This window comes from Lepidochelys kempii, chromosome 2, assembly GCF_965140285.1.
Source record: "Lepidochelys kempii isolate rLepKem1 chromosome 2, rLepKem1.hap1, whole genome shotgun sequence".
NCBI lineage: Eukaryota > Metazoa > Chordata > Testudines > Cheloniidae > Lepidochelys > Lepidochelys kempii.
Window position 1 is genome coordinate 33,027,799 of NC_136381.1, and position 27,913 is coordinate 33,055,711.

The 27,913-nt window shown below is 42.4% G+C and overlaps 1 protein-coding gene across 3 annotated transcripts in view; it reads right to left on the minus strand.

The window, feature by feature from the left end:
• Positions 1–10,849, minus strand: part of EMC2 (ER membrane protein complex subunit 2) — a 51,799-nt gene extending 40,950 nt beyond the window's left edge. For 2 of the 3 annotated variants that reach the window (XM_073330320.1, XM_073330318.1), the window contains exons 1-3: positions 10,749–10,849; positions 4,625–4,738; positions 469–533 (exon numbers count right to left, since the gene is read on the minus strand). In XM_073330320.1, coding sequence (XP_073186421.1) covers positions 469–533; positions 4,625–4,738; positions 10,749–10,788 — 219 coding nt within the window. In that variant the 5' untranslated portion in view covers positions 10,789–10,849. Of the gene's footprint in view, positions 1–468; positions 534–4,624; positions 4,739–10,418; positions 10,626–10,748 lie in introns of those variants that run through there. The other variant, XM_073330319.1, reaches the window with a different exon arrangement.
• Between the last annotated feature and the right edge of the window lie 17,064 nt (positions 10,850–27,913).

Genomic DNA, 27,913 nt, shown 5'->3' on the forward strand with positions numbered 1-27,913 from the left:
AAAAATGCTGCAAGCAGCTGATCATACACATTGGCCTTCCTAATACACTGTGCAAGCATTTAGCTGCATGACTCCTGTTAATGTTAATAATTATCTGCAGCTAAATTCACATGCACAGCTCTGGACACTTTTTCTCAATGTGTTTGAAAAAGTGATAAAATTTGAGAGGTTTCCAACAAATATTCTCTGGACAATATGGCAGTTTTAATATTATTCCTGACTTTCAGCCCATATCAGAGTAGCTATAAATGTTTTCACAGCTAGAAGAAACATGATCTCCCTAAATAAGAGTTACACATTAAGGTGGGTGGAGGAGGTTTCTCCCCAGCAGTATATTTCTTGAAATCCTACAAGGCCGAGCTACATAGTTCCTAGCATCCTATAAAACTGTCCAAAGAATCAATCTGGAATAGGTTCATGTGAAAAAAAAACTTAAGGTTTGAGTGAAATATCTGCTTGACAACTTACCAATGCCAAGTCATCCCGACTGCAGTCCAGGGCAGCAATCATCACCTGTTCATATATTATCCATACTAGATACAAGAGAGACATATTAAATGTGAGAATTGATTTTTCAAAATGATGGGAAACACCTAAAACGTAAATAAGGTTAATGAATTCCGTCTTTGTATATTTTTCCCTACCACTCCTGTACATCATTACTGAAACAGGGACATTTCAACACACTGCTGGAATTAATTAAAAGTACACTTATGCAATTTTATTGCTTCAGTAACAAAGTATCTTTTGACATCTTGAAAGGCAAAAAATACTAATTCTTTGCTTTTCTTAACATTGTATCTACAGTTGTCTGTTGAAATAGACCCATTATGAAATGCACTGTGACCAGATCTGGAGAGCAGCCATACATGCTAGAAAGAAGAAAACTTTTCCCTTAACTGTTTCACTACCTTACTGTAAGTACAATATTGCCTTCTTCCCTGTTCTGTGGGAATTAGCTTATTCCACTGACAAATGTTATTTGTATTAGGATAGAGTGTAGGGGACAACTGAAAATGAGGCCCCATTGTGCTAGGAACTGTACAGAGTAAGAGACAGTCCCTGCTAGGGAGAGTTTACAGTCCTGTTAGACAAGACAGAGAACACGGGTGGGGAGGTGGCGGTGGGAGGAAGGGGAGGGGAGTATGTAACACTCCCTAGAGTGAGCTGAGTGTTAAGTCAATGGGAGTGAAGCGTGTTCAGCTCCTTGCAGGATCAGGCCTGAAGCAAAAATTTTCTACAAAGAGGACAAATAGCCACCACCACTGGTGCTCAGAGAACTTGAGGGAAAACAATTTAACCTTTTATATAGGAATTTCCTAAGAAAGAAAGCACAAATCTAAACAGTAACGTTAACCTTTCCCCATACCAGAATAAAGGCTATTGCTCACTGAACAGGTATTTCTAATTTCATTAGAAGAAAAATTACATTAAAAAAAATTCTAAGTTACCACAAGGAAAATCAGATTTCATTGGAACACATCAGGCCGTAGTCCACTCATCTGGTATCCTGTCTCTAGCAGTGGCTAGCTCCAGATGCTTAGCACAAGAACCCCTGCAGCTGACAGTTATACAATAAGCTGCCCCTGAGGGAAGCCAAGGGCTTTTATATATTTTTAAATCCCATTCAATTGGACTTGGATTTTCTGACCATCCATATAAAAGTTCAGTCCTTCTTTGACCACTGTTAAACACTCAACAGCTTTTGATGAGTTCCACAGGATAAATAAGGTGTTCTTTTAAAAGATGTTCCTTTTTATCAATTTGAAAATGGTTTCCTTTCAGTTTTATTGGATGTCCTCTGTATGATGGGACAGCGTAAACAGATACCCAATTTACCTTCTCTGTGGCATTTGTTAATTTCTATTCTATATAGGTTCGTAGTGTCTTCCATTAGTGCATTAAGTGCCACATGTGGTTCATTCTCTCATGTCTCCACAGGGGAGTTGGTGGGGAAATTGTGTATATAGCGTCATCTTTGAGGGTTGGGTATTTGTTGTTTTATTTTATAGTTTTGCATTCTTCTATTGTGCTCCTCTTACCTATCTTTCAGTCGTTCATAAAAAAGTATTTCCATGCCTCGAGTCATTTTTGCTGCCCATCTATGAACCCATTATGTTTCTACTATATCTTCCTTGAAACAGTGAAAAGAACCCAACAGGAATACAATCAGACCTGTAAATAATTTTTGATCCTCTTACACATTTGCTTGGAAGTCTAGCAATTCAAATGAAGGTTGCAACTAATTTAGCTAGTAAAATCTGATTACAGTAAAATATGGGACACAGATATAGTCCAGTCTACACACACACTCTGAAAATGATGAAGACTGGACTGGACAACAGAGGGCATGATGAAGAGTGACTCAGCCTGTGATGCAGAAGGCAATGGAGTGGCCCACTGTGCAAGGGCTCTGGTAAAGACGGGGTGGGGAGGCACCCCACAAAGCCAGCACCAGCCCATAATAAAATGTAGTTTTCCTCATAACTGATTAACAAGAGCCTAATAAAAGAAGCTAATCCACAGTGAGTTTCTGTTTATTTAAAGAGGAAAAAAAATGACAACAGCTCCCTTTGTTAGGCCCTGCGTTAATTTTACCACCAACTTCCTGCTGGAGCTACTATCAAATCCACCCATGGACTCAGGGGTGCTGAGAAGCATTGAACCAAACGGTAAACCCTGTATATAATAGAAACTACTTCAAGCCAGGGGGTGCAGCAGCATCCCAGCACCCCTAGTCCCAGCACCCATGCATGCAGTCTTACAATGCATTTATAATAGTTGAAGAAGGGAGGCAGCACATGCAAGACTCTTATTAGGTATTTAAAGACTCTTAGTCCCAAGAAGATTGTGCTACAATATACATAGCGAAGGCTGTTTGTATAGATCATGGGTGGCCAACCTGTGGCTCCGGAGCCACATGCGGCTCTTCTGAGGTTCATATGCGGCTCCTTGTATAGGCACCAACTCCAGGGCTGGAGCTACAGGCGCCAACTTTCCAACGTGCCAGGGGGTGCTCACTGCTCAATCCCTGGCTCTGCCACAAGCCCTGTCCCCACTCCACCCCTTCCTGGTCCCTCCCAAGCCTGCCATGCCATCGCTCCTCTCCCTCCCCCTGCCCCCAGAGCCTCCTGCATGCCATGAAACAGAGGATCAGGAGGCACTGGGAGCGGGGAGGGGAAGGAGGTGGAGCTGATGGGGGGCTGCTGACATATTACTGTGGCTCTTTGGCAATGTACACTGGTAAATTCTGGCTCCTTCTCAGGCTGGCCACCCATGGCATAGATTATCCATATGACTATCTAAAGATGATGTACTATTTATAATGGTTAGCATTTTAAGATCCCTCTCATTGCAAGAAATCTGGAGGAAATACCATGGTACAGGGAGCCATCTTTACAGTTTCCAGGAAACTTGCAAGTTGAAAGATTTTTGGTCAAATATTAAGAAAATGAGTGCAAGAGTTAGTCCAGGATATATTTTGCTAGATTTTTAGTCACTGGTCTGTTAAAGAAATAATTTATTAAAATTAAATAGGGACTTGTTTAAAGCTCTTCAGACTTCAATTAATAAATATATTTCATCACTATGGTTGCAAAACTTCAATAGCAACTCTAAAAGAAAGGCTGGCAAATGAAAAAAAATGAAAGTGAAAATGTACTTTTTGTATTAAGTTAACTAAATTATAAAAAGGAAAGCCGAAGAAAGAGGAATGAACATTAAAAACAAATCATGGATATTTATCCCTTCCTGCCTGTATGGGATTCATATGCAAATTCTTGCCATGAAGTATTCTTGCCATGAAGTATTTTGTTTTTTCTACTGCTCTTACATAAAAAGTAATATTGCATTGTTATTTCTGAACAATTCCCTTCTGGTCTGAAGCACTCTACGCCAAGTTCTGTCCTGAGAGACATAGTGTCAAGGAATTAAAATCCCCTGAAAATAGCTATTTTATGTATTGCAGAAACCCAGAGGTGCCCTAAACTACAGCGTCACAAATGCTATTCTATCATAAGAACAGCTTTCGTATTAATTTCTACAACATAGTATCACTTATGGCTTAATTTAAGGAATAGCATTCCCTTTTCCTTATTAAAAAACTCCCCTCGTTTTTTTTTGCCATCCTTCTGAAGTGTAGATGACCTGTTGAGTGACAGCTAGACAACAAATCTCTGCCAAATGTTCACAGTAGATTCTTATGACTGGTCACTATGTGCCAACCTAAGAGTCCAATCATAGGTGCTGGAACTAGGGGTTTTGGGGGTGCAGCAGCACCCTCTGGCTTGAAGTGGTTACCATTATATACAGGGTTTACAGTTTGGTTCAATGACTCAACACCTTCACTATAAAAATTGTTCCAGCACCCTTAAGCTCAATTAGATACGTTTTTCACCTACTTCCTCTACAAGCCATCTTTGAGAAGCAAATTAAGAGCTTAGAATACTGGCAAATCAGAAAATTAAGAAAATAATGTATGTACTCAACATTAGTAGATGCAGAATGACAACAAAAGAGTAAAAATAATATGGAGAGTATAACAAGCGAATAGCAGAGTAACAAAACTAGCTGCATATACTAACAGTTACAGATAGTAAAAGGTTTTCAAATAATTTCAACCTACTGTCATCCCCAAGCTTAGATGCATATTCATTAATTAACTCTTCTCCAACTTCCACTATCTGCTCGCTGTTCCGATGGTTTTCTTCCCTCCACTTCCTCATTTTATCACGCATCTCTGAAAAACAAAATATAAGATTTCCATGCAACAACATAATGTGAAGTCTATTTCTGGAAATGACTTTGAGGGGTATAATCTATTCTTAAACATATACAGGAGATCCACAGAAGTAATTTCCACTAATACCAGAATCGCTTGTGGACAGATTGATCCCTGGAACTTTGAAATTGTTATCTTGCAACCCTTGTGTAGACTGTCCAAAAGCGGGGGGGGGGGGGGGGAGAGGGGGGAAGTAATCCACTGAATTTGTGAGTTCAGAGGATATTGGATTAACAATCTAAACATCAGATATGAAAAAGACTCCATACAATACAGATTCAGCTCCGAGCATGGCTAATTCAAGCCCTACGATTCAGCGTAGATCAATTTAATATGTGTAGGGCTACACATGTTAATATGTGTAGGACTTCAAACTAACAAAAAATAAACCAATCAAACAAAAACCTTAAAAACTGAGTTCCTCCCCTACTGGGGATGGCAACAGGTTGAAGATCTTATTAAATCTTGCTAAGGGCTTATCCTGGTATTCTTAGTCATAATTACCCTCTCTCAACCATTGGTGCCATTTGTCCATCTGGCTGTCACCCTCTCCAACCCTGAGTGAGTTATATATTTGAGTGATGTTGCATGGATATGCTTTGGAGGGCACTCAGATTCTCCTGCATAGAAAGCACCATTATACAAGATATTACTGTTCATCACTACTGGGAAGGAAGGCGAGTCCACAGAGAGTAGACAGGGAAAAAAAAAACAAAAAAAAAACAAACAAGGAGTTCCACCTTAGAACTGTTCTAAGCTACCAATACAAAACTTCATCATACAAACAAGAAAAACAGAACAACTCCTATTTTCAAACTTGTGATTGGTATCTGCAACATAACCTTATCTGGTAACTTTCAAAGTAAGTTTCAGCATCCCCATGAATTATAACTTTCCTATAGCTAATAGACCTTGCTATATTTTGACAGTTTTCCTTGCATTTCAAAATGCACAAATTAACGAAACTTGACAGTTTAAGAGTAAATGTAGACCCTTTTCCATCTACCAGAAGTGATCTCAGATCTCTCATAAAACTGTTACTGTGTCACATTTTGTATTTTGAAAGTCAACCAAAACCACCACAGGGTTACATTTGATGTGCATGAGTAAAATTAAATGGTTCTTGGCATGACTATCCCTGGCAATTTAAATATTAGACAGCAAGAATGTGACTGAACACAAATGTATCACACAAACTGACAGTCTAAACATACACAAAATAAATAAGTCATCCAATTTTCACCAATTCATTTACTTGACAACTATTAAAGCCTCCATGCCAGGATAACTTTCAAATGTAATACTATCTAAGCTACTAACAACATTCATGTCAACCATTAATCACCAAAGTAGGCTTTGCAGTGATGGAAAAAAGCAAAACACAGAGTATGCTGTATCCCTTGATCACTGAAAGTGAGAACGCAAGCAAAAATAAATGTGCTAGTATACATAAATACAATAAAAAATATGTTAGCTAGATTATAAAGTGCTGCACTCTGAACAGAAGGCCAAAAAAATGAAAAATGTTGGTAATCTAAGCAGACTCATTTTGGGAGGTGGGGGGTGTTAAGCTTATCGGTTGTGTCAGCCAATCATACTTTAAATTTTTAGGGCAAGTACACCTGTACTTTGTAACACAGGGCTGGGTAGTAGCAGTATTGGACTCTGGCAGAGGCGCGGGGAGGTTGGTTAATTTCACTTATATTTATGTTGCTATGTATATAAGTTGATCTAGAAGAACTGATGGATCTGTTTATTTTAGTGTGGTTTAAAAGAAAAATGGTTAAGGTCGTCCAGAGTTACAGATATATAAACGGAAGTGTAAGAAACCCACTGCAACAGACACTTTGTCACAATGGTGGTAATAGAACTGAGCATACTGGGGCCATTCTATGCAAGAAGTGAAATGCAATCTCTGCTCTGGAGAGTTTACAGTCTGGAAGGATGACATGGGCACACTGGAAAACAAAAAGGTACAGTTTGTAGTTACTCCACTTTTACTAGGTTTTCAGTTCACATTTTCTGGGTATCAAAGTCGCTAGACTAAAATCTTAATTTTTGCAAGTATTTTAAGATTTTAATTCTCTTTGTTTGTTCAGTCTGCATTTTGGAATATAGTTTTCGAGTCTTTACATTAAAAACACAATTGAAGAAAATAAATCCATAGTTAGGGGCATGATTACCCAATAGCAGATATTCACATTTTCTGCACTTTTACTTTGATTTGTCTAACTAACTGTGATCAATTATTAGGCAGTTGGGCCCACAACAAGGAGGACTGTATACTTAATGATTTATACCACCAATTTTTATACTACTTTCTTAAAGTCCTTTACAATGGTATCTCTAAGTTTTTCACTCTTATCTGTAAAATAGCAACAGACTAAACAACTTGCCCAGGGTCACACATTAGGAAGTAATAGAACAACTGTGTTGTATTCAGGTTCTTATCTCCTTGCCCTTTACCAGGGTATCCAAGCTTCTGAATGGCAGTCTTGCCAGGAAAGAAAATCCTCACCTACTAACAAAGACCAGTGCTTTATCCACTGGCCCATGTTGCCTCTAACTGTGACAGCTCAACATCTGCAGTTAGCTAAGTTAATGTTTAAGAACCTTACTTTTCTCTGTGGCAATCCCAGTTTTAGTCATCTTATTTGGTGTATAAAATAAAAGTACTTCTTTCTTAAGGACAGCCTGTCTTCCTTCTGGACTATTCTTCAATTATCATGTTTGAGCAAAAAATACAGTTGTTACATTTTAGATGCAGTTGTGATTAAAGATGAAATTGCAAAAGGAAGATCTGCCTATTTCAGCTATTTATTTTTTAAGTAGTATTGAGGGTCAGTGAATGCAATGAGTAATACTAAATGAGCAATATGGTAATATTAATTCATAGAAGCACAAAGTATCATGGTTGGAAGGGACCTCAGGAGGTCATCTAGTCCAACCCCCTGCTCAAAGCAGGACCAATCTCCAACTAAATCATCCCAGCCAGGGCTTTATCAAGCCTGACCTTAAAAATTTCTAAGGAAGGAGATTCCACCACCTCCCTAGGTAACCCATTTTAGTGCTTCACTTCAATTAAATAACTGCATTGAGTTATTTTGTTTAAGAGAACCCATCCTCAACATACAGGATTCTGAAGACTATCCACCTTCAAGATCACCATCATTTTCTATAGTTTCAGAGTTATCTGCCAATGATAGTGTTTCAACCATATCATGTATGTCACATAGCCACAGTTATCACCTGTAGCAAAAAGAAAAAAAAAATTCCATCATCCAGAAACCACCATAGATAAGTTTGTGATAAGAACCAGCAGATTACAAAAAGAGGTAATTGATGATAAAATTGCCCAGTTTGTTTATGCAACAAAGTCTCCTTTCCATACAATTGAGAACCCACACTTCATTAACATGGTTCAGTCATTAAGACAAGGATACAGTCCACCCAACAGAGCAGATGTCACAGGCAAATTGCTGGATAAAGTGTATGAAAGAAATTGAGCAGTGTGCAAAAGGTCTAGAGAAGTGCTACTCAAAGTGGTGGTCCGAGCCATCGGCTGCCAGTCTGGGAGCATATTGGAAAAAAAAATTGTTGGTCCCCCACATCAGATAGCTTGAGAAGCACTGGTCTAGAGGGTAAAATTGTTAACCTGAGTCTTGATGGGTGGAGCAATGTCCACAATGATGCTGTTGTATGTGCTTGTGTGACAACAGAAGAAGGGAATGTCTTCCTTAATGAAACAATTGGTACATCAGGAAATGCACACACAGCAGAATACTTACAAGAAGTAGCAGTAAAAGCTATAACAAGCTGCGGAAAGAAATTCAAATGTCTAGTACGCAGCTTGGTCACAGACAGTGCTGCAAATGTATCCAAGATGAGAAGAAATCATTTAGCAGAGAGTGAAGAGAGTCCCAAGCTAACAACATATGGTTGCAGTGCTCATTTGATGCACCTCCTAGCCAAAGTTTTCAAAATAAATCACTTTAAAAACGTATAGTGTGTATCTTCTAACAATGAAATCTACATTTACCTCCGAGTTGTGAAGAATATGTATTAAGGTTATAACAACCAAGAAGAATGCACTTTTATGTAGAAATCCATGATTAAATAGAGCCATCCTGAGTAGTGATTTAAATTCTGATTTAAATCAAATTCACCCTGATGCTATATGATCTGGCATTTGTGGATGCAAGAGTAAATTAGTTGTTTGTTGCAAAGTACTTTGAGGACTTTAGACAAAAGCCCCAAAGTAAAATAATTTATTGTAATATGAAAGTGTAAGGATGAAACTTTCAGAAGTAACTACGTGATTTCAAAGCATCAGCCCCATTGCAGCTTGTACTCATAAGTCACTTAGCAGCTTTTGAAAAACCAACACATAATTCCCTACTGTGTCCATGAGAAGTATCTGTCATTCTTGATAACATTCAAAGGGGTCAGTTGCATACAACTTTCTGTAAAGTTTTCTTTGGGGCTTGAAATTTTCCATCTATTTTCTTTTATTCGAAAATCAGAGTTAAATCTGTACAGCCATTTTTGAGGCCATGTCTACGCTAAAAGGGGTTTGTCAGTGTAGACATAAGCTTATACAAGAGTTCTTTTGCTGGTATAGGTTATACCAATTCCCCAAATGAAATAAACTATAACAGCTCATGTAACTGTGTCTAAACCAGGGCTTTTTGCAAGTATAGAAGCGTCATTTTAAAAAAGTTTCACCCCTCTACTGGAAAAGTTTCTAGTATAGACCTGCCCTGAGTTATTGGACAATTTTAAGTGTAAGCATGTAGTTTCTCATTAAGGCTTTTTTCTCTCTCAACAATGAAAGGACAGTTGCTAGTGGGTTGTCTGCCAACAGGTCAAGATACCATGCAGGTTTAACAACAATGTGAGCTAAACACATTAACAGAAATTTTGTAACAGAGCACATGTGCGAGAAGGTTTGGAAAGAAGTTTGGACCAGGATACCTGTTCCACACATGTGATGTTACAGTCAGGGAGAGAGGACAAACTTTTCCCTGCCAGTTCTCATTTGGGAGATACTGGCATGCAAGGTAGCGTAAATACTGAGAAGAGGGCCAGGGAAAGGGGAATGTGGGAGGGAGGGAGAGAGAGAAGGGAAACGGGGGCAGGAAACAGTGGGGAGAGGAAGGGGGATGGAATGGGGAGGGAAGGGCAAAGGGGGGGGGACACAAATGGGAGCTTTGCATGTGGTATCCCCTCAGCAGATGCAGCTGGGGCTCCCCTGTTAAGCAGGCCCATTGAATCCCCATCCTAATTAGCCCACCCACCTGGACCTCCCCAAGCCTCCCGCCCCCTCACCAAGCCACAACCAGCTGCACCCAGACACACCCCCCTTTACAGGGCCCCATTCCCCCACACTTGGATCCTCTCTGCTGAGCCCCAACCACCTTCATCTGGACACCCCGGCAAAGTCCCACTGCCCCTGCGCCGAGATGTCCTAAACGAGCACCTGTGCATTCAGATCCCCCCCGCACCCAGTCTGGCCCACACAGAACCCTCTCATCCCACCCTGGAGTCCGCCCGACACACACACTGAGCCCCTCCACACTTGGATCCTGGTGAGCCGAGCCAGCCTGCCCGCACCTGGCGCAGAGGGGCAGGCCCCCACCTCGTACTGTGTCCCGGCCAGGCGCAGCCTCCGCCCGAGTCCGTCCCAGGAAGGGGGCGCTTGGGGGCCGCAGGGTGACCGCCCATGCAGCCAGTGGCCGGTGCGCCCCACTGCCAGCTGGGAGGGCCGGCGGCGCTGGCCTCTCGCGGGGAGCTCAGCGCACTGCTCGGGCCCCAGCCAGACGAGACCCCCCCCCAACCACGGCTCCCCGCGCCGGGCAGCCCGTGCTAGTGACCCGGCGCAGAGTCAGAGGGAGGCAGGTCACGGGGGGCGGAGCCCGGCCGGCCGCACGCCCCGGATCCCCCCCCGCATTCGGCCAGGAGCAGTTACCTTCCCAGGTCACATCGTACAGCTCCGAGACCTTCGCCATCTTGCCGGCGTAACCGCCTCCTCCCCGCCCCTGTGCGATCACCCTCCGAGCATGCGCCTGGGGGCTGCGCACGCGTGATGGCGTCTGCTGAAGCCTCTGCCCTGCCTTGGGCTGTGACCGGGCTCCCCGCTGTTGGGTGAAAGGGCGCGGGATGCGGGAGGGGAGAGTGGCTGCCCAGGAGGGGCAAACAACAGCGGGAGGCCGGGGTAGTCAAGGGGTGGAATCAGGCGGGTGGGGGAGGCGCTGCCAGACAGAGGCAGATGGGGAGCCTCGGGCAAAGTTCCCACAAAGGGCAGCAGAAATAGGGCTAAAAGAAAAGGAGGACTTGTGGCACCTTAGAGACTAACCAATTTATTTGAGCATGAGCTTTCGTGAGCTATATAGGGCTGTTTCCCCCAGCTGGGCAGGTCGGTTCCCGCCTCCCAGGGCTGAGTGTCTACAGGCTCAGCGCAGCCCAGAGCCTGGACAAGGCCGGGCTTCTCCACCTGCAAGGATGGAGTGAGCTGCTGAAGGATCCGGTGAAATATTTCACACACACGCACACCCCTAAAAACTCTGATGGCCATCCATAGTTGTAGTGGTTAAAGAAAGTGGTTATCCGATAGTATGTCTGCATAAAGCCTCAGAGTAGCTTGTCTCAGCTGCTGTTCTGACTGCTGGCATTGGACTGTCTTTCTTGTGACAGAGTAGCAGCTGTGTTAGGCTGTATCCGCAGAAAGAAAAAGGAGGACTTGTGGCAGCTTAGAGACTAACATTTATTTGAGCATAAGCTTTCGTGAGCTACAGCTCACTTTGTTGGATGCACTTCACCGATGAAGTGAGCTGTAGCTCACGAAAGCTTATGCTCAAATTTGTTAGTCTCTAAGGTGCCACATGTCCTCCTTTTCTTTTTCTTGTAGTTCACTATAAATGTAGTTTCATGCCTTTAAAATATTTTTAAATGCTATTTTTATTACTCTTCTTATTCTTAGCACTTCACTTACCTTCATTAATACTATGTCAATGGATGACGTGCTATTTAACTTATATTTTAATACTAGATCCTTGAACATATTAACAGTTGCTAGTAGCTTCAGCAATCATATCTGACAATATTTCTAGAATAACACTTCCTATGTTTTTACGGCAGTTTTGTCATCTACAATTTTTAATTTTTTTTTTAATATATAACAGATTTATTCTTTAAGATCACATGACTTCAAGGCTGACTAATTTCCTGGGTTAGCGTCAAAACTTTAGCTTCCTTTGATTTGCCAATGAGGACTGCCTGTGTCAACTGTTATTTCACCTCTGTATCCATCACCCTAGTGCTTTTTCACATGTCACCATTGTGTGTAGAACTTCATTCCCAGATATTAACCAAAGGCTGTATTTAAGGGTTTCATACAAGATAGTACAGTGCCCTTATGGCCACATTTCTAAAGGTATTTAGGTCACTGGTGGGATATTTAAAAGCATCTAGATGCTTTCAACCTTTACAAAGGTTGCTATCACTTAAAATCTAACTTACTTTTGTTTTGTCTAAAACCAGTGTGTGGAAATTATAACTTGGGGTGGAAAGCTGTTGCATATCTCTCTCCACATTGAGGGAGGGGGAAACTTTATGAGCTTATGCTGTACAGTTTCCTGTGCAGTGCAAGATGGTATAATTTTGGTTTTACACTCCAGAGGGAGGTGCGTGCCTTAGCAACTGGGAGGTGCCTTAGCTGAGCCTTCCCATACAGAGCTGATCTCAGCATCTGTGTGTAAAGCTGCAGCTGGATCTGTGTGTATGCTGATGAAAGAGCAAGGTTGGAGAGCTTGGCAACTTATCACAGCACCACAGTGTGAAAGGGAGCCCAGGCTGGTGGGTGAAGTGGTCTCAGTGGTACCCCAGTTTCAGGTGGTACCCCAGGGGAACCTGTCACACCCATGCATTAATCCGCCACTGAAACACTGGAGCACACACTTTTCTATTACTTCATTTGTTGCAGACATAGATGCTGTTGTTCTACCAAATTGTTTATATTGCTAATTGCATATTTTACTTTTATAGCTCTTTATGTATGCTACATATTTTCTTAGGATATATTCTGTTTCTGAGAAATTCACTGTTTTGTACTGCCAAAAATCAGCAATTTTTAAAAATCAATTATTCTCTCACTCCTTTGCATTGGTCTGGGAAGGTGGGGTGCATAATGCTGACCTCCCTTAGTTTGCCTTTTGGCAAAACTTAAGTGCCTTGTTTCCACTATGGTTTTATAGAGTGATAGCTAATAGATGTTAGCTACACAGCAGTAAAAAATAATAATTAAAAAAACCCCACTTTTCTTAACAGTGAGGACACAGATTATAATGCTGACTCAGATGTTTAATGCACCATTATTGTTTGTGGCTTGACCATTCTGATTACGTCGATAACTGCTCTTTTGCCATCAGAGGTATTTGCATCTGAATGTCTGCAGCCCCCCACTGGAGTGGTTGTCATGGAAAACTAGTTAAAACATCCGTAAACTAAAGGAATTAATAAAGGCTTTCCCCCCTCAATTTCCTTTATTCTTTTCCCCATTACTTACTAAGGGCTTGTCTACTATAGCCCTGAGATTTAACACTGTAGAATTCTTTTTCCAAATTACAAAAGGACCTTTATTTGTGTCCAAATTTAAAATAGAGGTTTCACAATGGTAGCCAATGGTGATGGTAGTGCCCCCATCCATCACAAATAGCTGCCCCCTGTCCCAGAGGATGTGGAAAGGTAAAGACAGTGAGCACTTAGGAGTGGAGAGTAAAGATAACCTAGGTCTGGTCCAACGCCTAAATGACGTCTTTGACTCAGTTTTTAATAAGGGTAATGAGGAACCTGGGGGCAGTGGCAGGGTTTGGGAACAATGATATGGAAATAGACATTACCACAGCCAAGATGGAAGCCAAGCTCAAACAGCTTAATGGGACCAAATTGAAGGGTCCAGATAATCTCTATCTAAGAATAAAGGAAATGACACATGAAATTGCAGGCACAATAGCAATGATTTTTAATGAATCTGTACACTTCGGGGTCATACCTGATGACTGGACAACTGCAAATACAGTACCCATTTTTAAGGAAGAGAAAAGTGATCTAGTAAACTACAGGCCCATTAGTTTGACCTCAGTTGTATGCAAGGTCTTAGAACAAATTTAGAAAGAAGGAGCAATTAATGACACAGCGGTAACAGCAAATGAAATAAAATACAGCATGGTTTTACAAAAGGTAAATCATACCAAACCAACCTGCTCTCTTTCTTTGAGAAGATAACTGATTTTCTAGACAAAGGAAATGTAGTAGATCTAATCTACCTGGATTTCAGTAAAGCATCTGATACAGTTCCACATGGGAAATTATTAGTTACATTGGAGAAGATGGGAATTAATATGAGAATTGAATGTTGGGTAAGGAACTGGTTGAAGGGAAGACTACAACAGGTCATGTTGAAAGGTGTCAGGCTGGAAGGAAGTTACTAGTGAAGTCTGTCAAGGATCCATCTTGGGACCAATCTTATTTAACATTTTCATTAATGAACTTAGCACAAAAAAGTGGGAGTGCGCTAATGAAATTTGCGGATGACACAAAGTTGGGAGATATTGGCAATATAGAGGAGGACCAGAATATCATGCAAGAGATTTTGGATGACCTGAAAAACTGGAGTAATAGAAATGGAATGAAATTTAATAGTGCAAAGTCATGCACTTAGGGACTAAACAAATTTTTTTCCTATTTAATGCTGATGTATCAGTTCTAAACAACAGAGGAGTAGAAAGACCTGGGTGTCTTTGTAAATCACAGGATGACTATAAGCCACCATGTGATGTGGCTGTGAAAAAGCCTAACACAATCCTAGGATGCATCAAGTGAGGTATTTACAAATGCCTCGCTTGATGCATATTAGATTGAAGATAGGAAGTGTTATTACCATTATACAAGACACTGGTGAGACCACATCTGGAATCTGTGTGCAGTTCTGGCCTCCCATATTTAAGAAAGGTGAATTCAAAGTAGAACAGGGGCAAAGAAAGACAACTGGGATGATCAGAGGAATGGAGAAACTACCTTACCAGAGGAGACTTAAGGAAGCTTGGTTCATTTAGCTTAACAGAATGATGGATATGGGGAGATACTGCTCTCTGTAAATATATCAGAGGGATACATACCAGGGAGGAAGAGGAGATATTTAAGTTAAGGGCCAATGTTGGTCCAAGACCAACTGGATATAAACTGGCCATGAATAGGTTTAGACTTGAAAGTAGGTACAGGTTTCTAACCGTCAGAGGAATGAAGTTCTGGAACAGCCTTCCAAGCAGAGTAGTAGGAGCAAAATACCTAACTTGTTTTAAGACTGAGCTTGATAGGAAGGCCTAAAAAGAATTTTAGGAACAATTACCCAAAGGCTCAAAAAGTAATAGCAATCTTTTTTTAATTACATCAGAAGCAGGAAGCTTGCTAAACAAGCAGTGGGGCCACTGGACCATCAAGGCGCTAAAAGAGCACTCAAGGATGATAAGGCCATTGCAGAGAAACTAAATGAATTCTTTGCATCGGTCGTCACGCCTGAGGAAGTGAGGGAGATTCCCAAATCTGAGCCATTCTTTTTAGGTGACAGATCTGAGGAACTGTTTTAAATTGAGGTATCATTAGAGGAGGTTTTGGAAAAACTTGATGAACAGCAATAAGTCACCAGGACCAGATGGTATTCACCCAAGAGTTCTGAAGGAACTCATATGTGAAATTGCAGAACTATTAACTGTAGTCTGTAACCTATCATTTAAATCAGTTTCTGTACCAGATGACTGGAGGATAGCTAATGGGATGCCAATTTTAAAAAAGGCTCCAAAGGTGATCCCAGCAATTACAGGCCTGTAAGCCTGACTTCAGGAGAGGACAAACTGGTTGAAACTATAATAAAGAACAATATTGTCACACATATAGATGAACATAATTTGTTAAGGAAGTGTCAACATGGTTTTAGTAAAGGGAAATCATGCCTCACCAATCTACTAGAATTCTTTGAGGGGGATCAACAAGCATGTGGACCTAGGGGATCCAGTGGATATAGTGTATTTAGATTTTCAGAGAGCCTTTGACAAGGTCCCTCATCAAAGGCTCTTACATAAAGTAATTTGCTATGGGGTAAGAGGGAAGGTGCTCTCATGGATTGGGAACTGGTTAAAAGATAAGAAACAAAAGGCAGGTATAAATGGTGTTACGAGGCAAGGCCAGATGGCTATAGAAAAGCAGGGGGAGATAGATATATTAGCTCCAGGCTAAACAAATCCCTGGTACCACGATAAGTGAAATGGCAGTTGCTCCAGGTCAATTAAGACACCTGGGGCCAATTAAGAACTTTCCAGAAGGCAGGGAGAAGGCTAGGTTGGTTGGGAGACCTGAAGCCAATCAGGGGCTGGCTGAAACGAGTTAAAAGCCTCCCAGATAGTCAGGTGGGTGTGCATGTCAGGAGCTGTGGGAGGAAGTTGTGCTGTTGGAGAGGCTGAGTAATATCAGGCACAAGGAAGGGGGCCCTGAGGTAAGGGTGAAGTGGAGCTTGAGGAAGTGAGGGCTGCTGTGGGGGAAGTAGCCCAGGGAATTGTACATGTCATGTTTCTAAAAAGTTAGCTACCATAGCTGATACTATTAGGGTCCCTGGGCTGGAGCCCGGAGTAGAGGGTGGGCCTGGGCTCCCCCCACCCCACCTTTGCCCCCTGATTAATCACTGAGACTGGGAGACAACATAGACTGTGCAAGGGAGGATAACTTCTCCTCACCTCCCTCACTGGCTTATGATGAAAATGGCTCAGACTGTGACCCTTGTCTCTGGAGAGAGAAGGGTTACGTGAAGGGTCACAATGAGCCTCTGAGGCTAGCGAAATCTGCCAGGAAATGCGGGACCCACGGAGGCAAGGACAGAGCTTTGTCACAATGGTCAGTTTTCAGAATGAAGAGAGGTAAATAGTGGTGTCCCCCAGGGGTGTGTTCTGAGACCAGTCCTATTCAACATATTCATAAATGATCTGGAAAAAGGGGTAAACAGTGAGGTGCAAAATTTGCAGATGATACAATATTACTAAAGATGCTTAAGACTCAGGCAGACTGTGAAGAGCTACAAAAGGATCTCTCAAAACTGGGTGACTATGCAACAAAATGGCAGATGAAATGTAATGTTTATAAGTGCAAAGTAATGCACATTGGAAAGCATAATCCAATCCTAACTATACATATAAAATGATGGGGTCTAAATTAGCTGTTACTACTCCAGAAAGATCTTGGAGTCATTGTGGATAGTTCTCTGAAAATATCCACTCAGTGTGCAGCGGCAGTCAAACAAGCAAACAGAATGCTGGGTATAATTAAGAAAGGGATAGATAATAGGACATAAAATATCATGTTGCCTCTATATAAATCTATGGTACACCCACATCTTGAATACTATGTGCAGATGTGGTCTCCCATCTCAAAAAAGATATACTGGAATTGGAAAAGATTCAGAAAAGGGCAACAAAAATGATTAGGGGAATGGAACAGCTTCCGTATGAGGAGAGATTAATAAGCCTGCGACTTTTCAGCTTACAAAAGAGATAGCTAAAGGGAGATATGACTGAGGTCTATACAATTATGACCAGCGTAGAGAAAGTAGATAAGGAAGTGTTGTTTACTACTTCTCATAACACAAGAACTAGGGATCATCAAATAAAATTAATAGGTAGCAGGTTTAAAACAAACAAAAGGAAGTATTTCTTCATACTTCGCACAGTCAACCTGTGGAACTCCTTGCCAGAGGATGTTCTGAAGGCGAAGACCATAACAAGGTTCAAAAAAGAACTAGACAAATTCATGGAGGATAGGTCCATCAATGGCTATTAGCCAGGATGGGCAGGGATTGTGAGGAATTAGTTCAGCTGCAGAAGTCTTCCCTGGCGGCTCTTGTGGAGGCAGAAAATAAGTACAGTTATGCTGGGGCCCTAGGTCAGGGCGGGGCAACAATGACTCAGGCCCTCAGGCAGGGGCTACACAATAATACTATGCAGTAGCAATATAAACAGTAGTAAGTCCTGGCCCTAGGTCAGGGCAGGGCAATACTGAGTCAGGAGCTCAGGTCCTCAGGCAGGGCTAAGCAGTAACAGTATGCCCAAGCCTCCAAATGGTCTGGGAGAGGGGGAGAATTGGGTGGCAGGGGGGACGCAGGCCCTCCCGCTCCCCTGCGTCCCAGCCTGGAGCCCTAGGAGCGGTAGAAGGCCCACTGCTGTGTCAGTGGGGATCCTGGCCGCAACACACTGACATGGACTCTGGCAATGCTACAGCCAGACTAGGGTCAGCTGCCCCCGGGCTACTTCCTGACTACCCCTGGTGGTACCTGTGTCACGGTGGTGTCCTCTGGAGGGTCCAGCATCATGGGTTCCTCCAGATAGCGGGCACGGGGCAGGTCGGGCCAATCCTGGTATGCACCTTGGGGCACAGGGGCTTCCCAGCTGTGGCCTAGGCTAGAGGCATCTGGCCCTCCAGTGAGCTCTGAAAGCGAGTCTTTATACTTCTGGGTTGCCGCTTGACCCTCTGAGGGGTGGGCTCAGAGCTCCCTAGCTCCGCCCACCCCAGCGTCTGGATGGGCTTGTCCCTCTCTGGGGCGGCAGGGAGCCACACCGGCTCACTACAACCTTCCTCTGCAGTAGGGGGCATGGGTCACTTGCTGGTTTGATCTAGAGTAAATGGTGAATTCTCTCTAACTTGAAGTCTTTAAATTGTGATTTGAAGACTTCATTAACTCAGCAAGAGGTTATGGGTGTATTACATGAGTGAGTGGGAGAGGTTCTGTGGTCTATGAGATGTAGGAGATCAGACTAGATGATCATGATGGTCCCTTCTGACCCTGAAGTCTATGAGCAAGTTATGACTAAGCAGCAAAAGAGAATTCCTAGATGTCACTAACTGCTACCAACAGCAAATTGTGCCAGAGCAGTTTGTAACACTACAGCCCAGCTCATGTTATTCCTGGTCCTGAGGAGAAAGGGACTGGGGTAGCCCTCATTGGAGGATAGTGCCAGGCAGGGTCTATGTGGACCAGCGGGTGGGCTGCTTAGTCACAGCACTGGGCTTGGGGCTCAAAGCTGTTCCAGGAAATGGGAAAGGGTGGGGATTATTGAAAATGAGATGTGACAATCACAAATCCACACCGAGCAGCAGTCTGCCCCCCTATACAACCACACATCTGCACCCAGCCCCCTGCACAACCACACAGCAAGTTCCCTTTACAGTTATACACAAAACACAGTCACATCCACAGCCCCCTCTGCACAGTCACACCTCATGCAAAATGTCCCCAAACACCTTGCACCATCACACATACCTCACCCCCCTCCCTTCACAATCACACAAAACCCTACAATATCATCCCAACTTCCCTGAAAAATCACACATACACCTCAGGCCGAATCATCCCACATCACATACACTGCAACTGCTCTGCATAATTACACTGCAAAAAACACCCTGAAAAAAAATCACACTCACACAACTGTAGAGTGCACTTCTAGTTTGCACAGATATGCAAACTCTCTTACACACACAAATTTGATTTGCAAGAGAGTGAAATCTTTAAGACTGCCTTAAAATGAATCCACAACTATATGAGACTGGGCAGGTCTGGATAACTGAAAAGCAAAAAGTGAAAGTCTGATAAATTCCTATCAGAGTTTTCTGCTTTGCTTCAAGAATGAAATAGCTACGGTGAAAGGGGAGAAATCATTGACTTTTCCAGTTTGGCCTATTTGACCTAAACTCAGTTAGAAAGATCTGGTTTTACTCATTTAAAATGTGTACAGATTACGAGGTACCTACTAATCTAGTTTTCCCTTTTAGTATTAGGCATTCTGCTTTAGCCCATCACCAGTGTGACTCTGTCATCCAAGCATCCTTACATATGAGCTGCCTGTGACTAAGATAACAGCAGAGAGATCAGAGAGAGGAGATTGTGGTAGGATCTGCAACTTCTCAAAGGTGTGGCCTACATAAGCATTTTTCTTAAAATCTTCCACTGTTGCAGTAGGACATTGCAGCTCCACCAGTGGTAGAAAAGGTGAAAGCACTACTGCAGAGCAACCCCTGCTGTTTTAACCCATGGATTATCTAACTCTGCACATCATGGGGATCCTGAAAAAACTGCCCCACATGGTGACATTCACATTAATATCACAAACATTGACAACCCTGTTAGTTAAACTTCACATAAACACTTCAAGCACAACATTCTAATCCTGTTGAAGTCAGTGGGAGTTTTGCCATTGACTTCAATGCACCAGGATTTCATGCTTTTTTTTCAGTTTCAGGTTGATTTGGCCTATGTTAGTTGATCTGTGATACAGTAGCATTGGTAGGGTACTGGACTGTCACTCAGGAGAGCTGGGTTCTATTTCCTGGTCTGCTGTGTGATCTTGGGCAAGTCACTTTGCCTCTTTGTGCTTCTCTTTCCTGTCTCATCCTTTTTCTATCTCATCTCTTTAGATTGTAAGCTATTCAAGGCACAGACTGTCTCTCACAATGTATAAGTGCAGCACCTAGCACAACTGGGTCCCAACTTCGGTTAGGGCCTCCAAGCACTACTGTAATGCAAATAAGAAATAATAACAACAGTAGGGAGGGATAGCTCAGTAGTTTGAGCATTGGCCTGCTAAACCCAGGGTTGTGAGTTCAATCCTTGAGGGGGCCATTTAGGGATCTGGGGCAAAAATTGGGGATTGGCCCTCTTTGAGCAGGGGGTTGGACTAGATGACCTCCTGAAGTCCCTTCCAACCCTGATATTCTATGATTCTATAGAGCTTAAAGAGGCACTATCATCTTAAAAGCCCATGATTAAGATTTTCAGAAATGACTAGTGATTTTTGGTGCCCAACTTGAGACACCTTCAAGGAGCCTGATTTGTTGAAAATGCCACCCAGAAGTTTAAGCTTCCTAACACTGTCTCACAAATATTTCTCAACTCTGATCTGAAGAGATCTCCTTCAGAAATTAGTAGATATTTCAGGCTCTATCCCCCAAATCAAGCCTCAGTCTCTGTCAATACATTTACCAGTTATTGCCAAATTATATTTTACTCGGTACGAATTATGTTGTCTATTCTGAACTGGACTGAGACCACCAATTGTTTTTACAGTCTGTCAAACAGAAATTAGATGGCCTGGATTTTGGCCACGAATGGACCTGAACTAGAATTTCTCTCAGCTCTACCCACAAGCCTTTAAAGAGGAGTCTTTGCAGGCTCTGCATGATAAGTGGGCCAGGATCCATGAAGAACCACTTGAGTGTCAGATGGAGAGTTTATTTGCATTAACTTCCTAGGTGATTCTACAAGTCCAAATCATGGAGTGTGTGCGCAGTACTACTTTGCACTCTTCTACTTATGGCCTAGCCAGCATCAGGATTGCTCAAGCTGCATGCAGAGCCAGCAGACAGGAAAGTAACTTGTTTCTGCCCTCCACTGACTGCTGTGTAAACCACGCAAGATTTTACTCTATTATTTACAGCCACTAGCATTTTATAATAACGAATGAAATAAAAGCTCTAAAATGTGCTCATAAAATGTATCTTAGTCAGTAACACTTTGCTAACTACCATAGGACTGAAGATAGAGCTTCTCATTTTCAATGTACACCGTGACACAGCTGGGGAACTATCCTGACTTCCCTATAGTGGATTCCTCAAGAATTACCTTTTTTCTTTTGCTGGAAAATATCTGCAAGTACTTCTCAGTTTTGTAGAACACCTTGTCATTTTCAAGCCAAAGGGCACATAGAAAAAATGGGGGGACATGGAGGTCTGAATCTGTATAAACATAGCCAAAAAACCTGGAAGTTCAAGGACATGTCTTCTAAGCAGATGGTGACAATAACCTACTAATTCTTTTTTTCATTTGAAATAATGAAAAACTGGCTGTTTTGTTTTAGAAAACTGGCTATTATATTAATACCTTGGGGGGTCAAATCTTGACATCCTTACAAAGGCAAAACGTCAGTGGGACTCTAGGATACCATAAGTTAAGAATGTATTCCCATTTCTTTGAGGCCAGCAATTGAATTTAACTCTTGTCTTTTTCTAGATTAATATTTCCTCTTCCTTTTTTTCATTACTCGTCTGCTTTCCATAGTATAGCAAGTTCTGCAAAAGGTTGCAGTGAACATAAAAATGTGTGAAGAGTCCTTAGAGATGGATAAATGGAGATGTGATGTAAGATCTCTAAAAATTAACAACTTTGAAAGCTTTATGCTCTGCTGATCTCTAGACCTTAAATCTTAAAATCTGCAAATGGTTGTCAATGACTATGCAACCAGGTTTGCCAGGGAACCCAAACACTCCTTTAACCACATAAAATAATCAAACTTCTTGCCTCTAGCTAAAATTTTTCCCTTAAGTATAAGGGAGTTATAATCGCAAGCCGCACACCAGACCTGCCTCCAGCGAGGCTTTGACATCAGAAGCCCTTCCTTGCAAAACAACTGGTTGACTCCTAGCTTCTGAAAGTAAGCCACAGATGGAAACTTTGACCAGGGAGGAACACAGCTTTTGACCTGGAATAGATCCTTGTGTAAACCCCAAGAAAACTATTCCTGAATGTCATTTACTGTAGTTCTACATCCCAGAGGAAAAAATCAAACAGTCAAATCTAGTGCATACATTTAAACAGTGGCTCTCACAAATAATGAGCCAAACTGTGGTCTCACACACATGAAACCCCTTCAGAGCACCAGCATTGTATAGATGGAAGTGATAACAGAGGGCTAGATCATGCCCCCTGTAGTAATAAAGCCTGTGGTAGGAGCTAAGGGGAAAAAATCTCCTTTTATGGAGATCACCTCAGTGAAATCAGTCACTAGGCCTGACCCCAATCTTGGACAATCCCCAGGGATCTGTACAGATCCCATGACAACAGTGGGGTGCCAGGGCATTCTTTGCAGAGACCCTTTTCAGTGAGGATGTGGGAAGTCACTATTACTGCCTATGCTTCCATACCAGCTGTGTGTTGCTGGGACCCCCCACACACCCTGGCAATATAATGTTACCACAGTGCTGTATCTTCGATCCTGAGACTCCTGGTGACAGAATCATTTACCTTGGTCAGAGCTAAGGTGTTGTGTTATGAAGTAATATGCATTTCTTTATACCTGATAAGAAAAATGGAAAAGATCATCAGCTGGTGTAAACTGGCATATTCCACTGAAGTCAATAGAATTACATTGATTGACACCAGCCGAGGGTCCTGCCTAGTGTAGGGCAGTGGATAATTTGTGATGCCCTTACTTTTAAATGATGTGAGCCATAATTACAATGCTGCCACGTAGTAACCTTAACTGGGTTTTTTATATTTTTTTTTTTGCTTTTGGAATTTAAATATTGCAGACACCAACATGTTGTAAATTCAGGGCCAGATTCTACCATCCTTCCTTACAGTGAGTAGTACCTTACTCTGTGAATAGTCCTTTTGATTTTAATTGGGGGTAATCACAGAGTAAGGCACTACTCAAGGTGAGTAAGGGTGGGAGAAGATGGTCCTCCATGGATGTAATCTTGAAGTCCACTCAGAACTTCCAGTGAAATCAAGGGGAGTTTGTACTGAAAAAGGCAGACAGGTTCAGGCCCTGTACAGAGTCTTTAGCCATCAGCACCACAAGATGGCTGCTCAGATTAATAGCTGTAATGTCTTTTCCTCCATTGCAGAGTAGTTGTACAATGAGAAGCAGCAAAGCATTATTACAGCAAATTAAAGTTTCAACCACAACATTATTTTTGAAGGTATCACTGTAAAAAAAAAGTCATAAAATGGAAAAAGAACAAGAGCTTATTTCACTACAGGTACAACAAACAATTTCTGGAGTATAAATCTGCATAAGCTGTCAAAAAAGTAGCTACTCTTACTTCACCATACAAAGTATGTGGTAACTGAATCATTTATTCTGTGCTGAGCAGCTCAGCCTGCTGTTCACATGGAAAATTTTTGATCTCTGGAAATAAGAATGAAAGTGTTTCTGCTGGTGAAGGGAATTTATCATCAATTTTAATATTATCTTTCATTTACTCTTTGATGTGTTTATTTTGGTTTAAGGCTCACTGACAGTTGAGGTTAAAATGTTTTACAATCTGATGACAAATCTAATAAAGATGATCTCATGAAATAGTTGATATTCACTGATGTATTGAAAAGATCCATAGATAACACATGTGGGGTTTGGCTTGTTTTGAATTTAGTCAATTTGATCCTGGTGTTAATAAGGCTCAGTTTCTATTTTGTGCAAGTATGCACAATGTTTAATTGCCAGCAGAGTAAAATATATATTTTGTCAGTAAATTAAAAGCAGGATTTATCTTGTTGAAACTTTTAACATTCAGTCATTTGGAATGACAGCACATCCTTTCTATGCATAGAACATTTGTATTGCACATCTTCAGTATGAAGAGAGAGCTTGGTGGTGTACACTAGTATGATTGATTTGTTAGCATTGTTTCAAAGGATCATTCAGAGGATTTTCACATTTTGCTTAGAGGTGAGTCTAACATATCGAAAACATTTCACGCACCAGTAAAAGGAGGGAATGGTGTGTTCAGCTATTTGCAAGCAGTGCACACAGCATCAAATGGCCCAACATGCAGTAAAGTAGTCAAATACTTTTTGGACATGTGCTTTGTTACGTCAGTGTCATGGCACATTGCTTGATGTCAGTAAAAAAGAAAATCAACACATGAACCTGTGAGTGCCTTGTTTGAGTCAGAATTGTTTGTGTAACCCTTCCTTTGCAATTAAGGTGGGAAGGCTATGACAGATACAGAGGCAGCAGAGGGAGTGACTCATGTAGTGGAAGACACAATGAAGATGACTGGATGTGGAAGCTGTGGTATGTACATGATCCTGGAGGGGGGACCTGGTAAGAGTTTTGTCTGCATGAAATGCCGTCTGATAGAGCTGATGGAGGAAAAGAGCCGAGGTTTGGAGATGCAGGTGGAAACTCTGGTTGAGTTTAGAAAGGGGTTCAAGCAGATTATGGAGCAAAGACACGAGGAATCTGAAGGGAAAAGCTCAGACTTGCAGATGGAAGCAGGACTGAGGAATTCTGAGGGGAGACTGAGTGAGGAAAGTGGTCAGTGGAAGCATGTGACTAAAAGAACCAGGCAGAGGAAAAGACGGGCTAGTGAAGGAGAAATAGAGCTCAAGAACAGGTTTGCAGAGTTGGAAAATGAAGAAGGGGCTCAGCAGGTAGTCACTGAAGGTGGAAGGGCAAGGAAGAAGAGAAGAGCGGCTAGTCCTATAGGAAAAGGGGAAGAGTTAATGGAGACCACACCAAATATGAGCCCCAGGAGGATACAGGATGGGTTGAAGAGGATTACAAGGGAGAATAGGAATGGAAAGAACTTGCAGCCAGAGGGAACAGGGGTTAGACTGGAGAATAGCACCATCACCAGGAAAAAGCAGGTCTATGTGATTGGGGACTCTTTACTGAGAAGAACGGACAGGCCTGTAAACAGAGCTGATCCAGAGAATAGAAGGGTATGCTGTCTTCCAGGTGCTAAGACATGGGATGTAGACCTGAGGTTGAAAAGGATCCTAAAGGGAGCAGGAAAGAATCCCCTAATTATCCTTCATGTGGGAACAAATGATATGGCTAGATTCTCGCTGGAAAGAATTAAGGGAGACTATGCTAGGCTGGGGAAGACGCTTAAGGAAATCGAGGCTCAGGTGATCTTTAGTGGGATTCTGCCTGTTCCTAGAGAAGGGCAACGAAGGTGTGACAAGATTATGACTATCAACAGATGGCTTAGGCAGTGGTGCTATAAGGAGGGCTTTGAGATGTATGGCCACTGGGAGACATTCATGGACAGAGGACAGTTCTCTCAGGATGAACTTCATCTGAGTAGGGAAGGAAATAGACTTCTAGGATGGAGGCTGGCACAACCGATTAAGAGAGCTTTAAACTAGGAATTTGGGGGAGATGGTTGGGAGATGTCCAGGTAATCTCCATGCCGGATTTTAGCATTGAGAGGGAAGAAAACAAAGTAAGAAAGGATACAGCCGTGGGTAGGAGAATGTATATAAGGAGGAAGGGCAGTGTGGATACCAGTCTAATAGGTTCTGACTGTAGAATGACCGTGCCTAATAGGGTACAGAATGTGAGTGAGGCCAAACAGCAAAAATTAAGAGGTTTGTACACTAATGCGAGGAGCCTCGGTAACAAAATGGAGGAACTAGAGCTACTGGTGCAGGAAGTGAAACCAGATATTCTAGGGAGAACAGAAACATGGTGGAAGAGTCGTCATGACTGGAGTACGGGTATTGAAGGGAATGTGCTGTTTGGGAAAGACAGAAATAAAGGTAAAGGTGGGGGAGTAGCATTGTATATCAATGATGAGGTAGACTGTAAAGAAATAAGAACTGATGGAATGGATAAGACAGAGTCTGTCTGGGCAAAAATTACATTGGGGAAGAAAACTATTAGAGCCTCCCCTGGGATAGTGCTTGGGGTGTGCTATAGACCGCCGGGATCTAATTTGGATATCCTTTTTAATGTTTTGAATGAAGTAAATACTAATAGAAACTGTGTGATCACGGGAGACTTTAACTTCCCAGATATAGACTGGAGGATGAGTGTGAGTAATAATAATAGGGCTCAGATTTTCCTAGATGCGATAGCTGATGGATTCCTTCATCAAGTAGTTGCTGAACCGACTAGAGGGGATGCCATTTTAGATTTGGTTTTGGTGAGTAGTGAGGACCTCATAGAAGAAATGCTTGTAGGGGATAATCTTGGTTCAAGTGATCATGAGCTAATTCAGTTCAAACTGAATGGAAGGATTAACAAAAATAAATCTGCAGCTAGGGTTTTTGATTTCAAAAGGGCTGACTTTCAAAAATTAAGGAAATTAGTTAGGGAAGTAGATTGGACTGAAGAACTTATGGATCTAAAGGCAGAGGATGCCTGGGATTACTTTAAATCAAAGCTGCAGAAGCTATCGGAAGCCTGTATCCCAAGAAAGTGGAAAAAATTCATAGGCAGGAGTTGTAGACCAAGCTGGATGAGCAAGCATCTCAGAGAAGTGATTAAGAAAAAGCAGAAAGCATACAGGGAGTGGAAGAAGGGAGGGATCAGCAAGGAAAGCTACCTTATTGAGGTCAGAACATGTAGGGATAAAGTGAGACAGGCTAAAAGTCAAGTAGAGTTGGACCTTGCAAAGGGAATTAAAACCAAAAGTAAAAAGTTCTATAGCCATATAAATAAGAAGAAAACAAAGAAAGGAGAAGTGGGACCGCAAAACACTGAGGATGGAGTGGAGGTCAAGGATAATCTAGGCATGGCCCAGTATCTCAACAAATACTTTGCCTCAGTCTTTAATAAGGCGAAAGAGGATCTTAGGGATAATGGTAGCATGACAAATGGGAATGAGGATATGGAGGTAGATATTACCATATCTGAGGTAGAAGCGAAACTCAAACAGCTTAATGGGACTAAATCAGGGGGCCCAGATAATCTTTATCCAAGAATATTAAAGGAATTGGCACACGAAATTGCAAGCCCATTAGCAAGAATTTTTAATGAATCTGTAAACTCAGGGGTTGTACCGTATGATTGGAGAATGTGCAAATCTCCAAAAAATCTTGTGCAATTGACCGTCCACATGGGAGCGACTGCGGAAGAGGGGTCCACACCTGGACCTTAATAACGCCGGTGTAATCGGCGTCAATGACCCCTGGGATGACAAAAAAACCCTGTTTCCCAGAGTGTGAGCGAGGGAGAACCAGATCCACAAATCCGTCAAGGAGAGGTCCCGTCACCTGGGTAGGTATGGCGCAAACCTCCCCTGGCAACTGAAAATCAGCGTCCTCCTGCATAATCAAATCAAGCCCTGCACTTCCGGCAGTCGCGGCCCTCATGGAGTCTACGGATTTTAAAGCAGAGGAACAGTTGTCTGAGGGGGAAACACCCCCGTTTGGCCCTGGGTTCGGGGGGAACCCGTCGTGCAGTTTCCCGACCCGCTACGACACTGATTAGCCCAGTGATAGCCCTTCCGACACTTGGGGCACTTCTTTGAGGGGCGAGCAGGCACCGCCGAGGAGCGGCACTCCCGCTGAAAGTGACCCTCCTTACC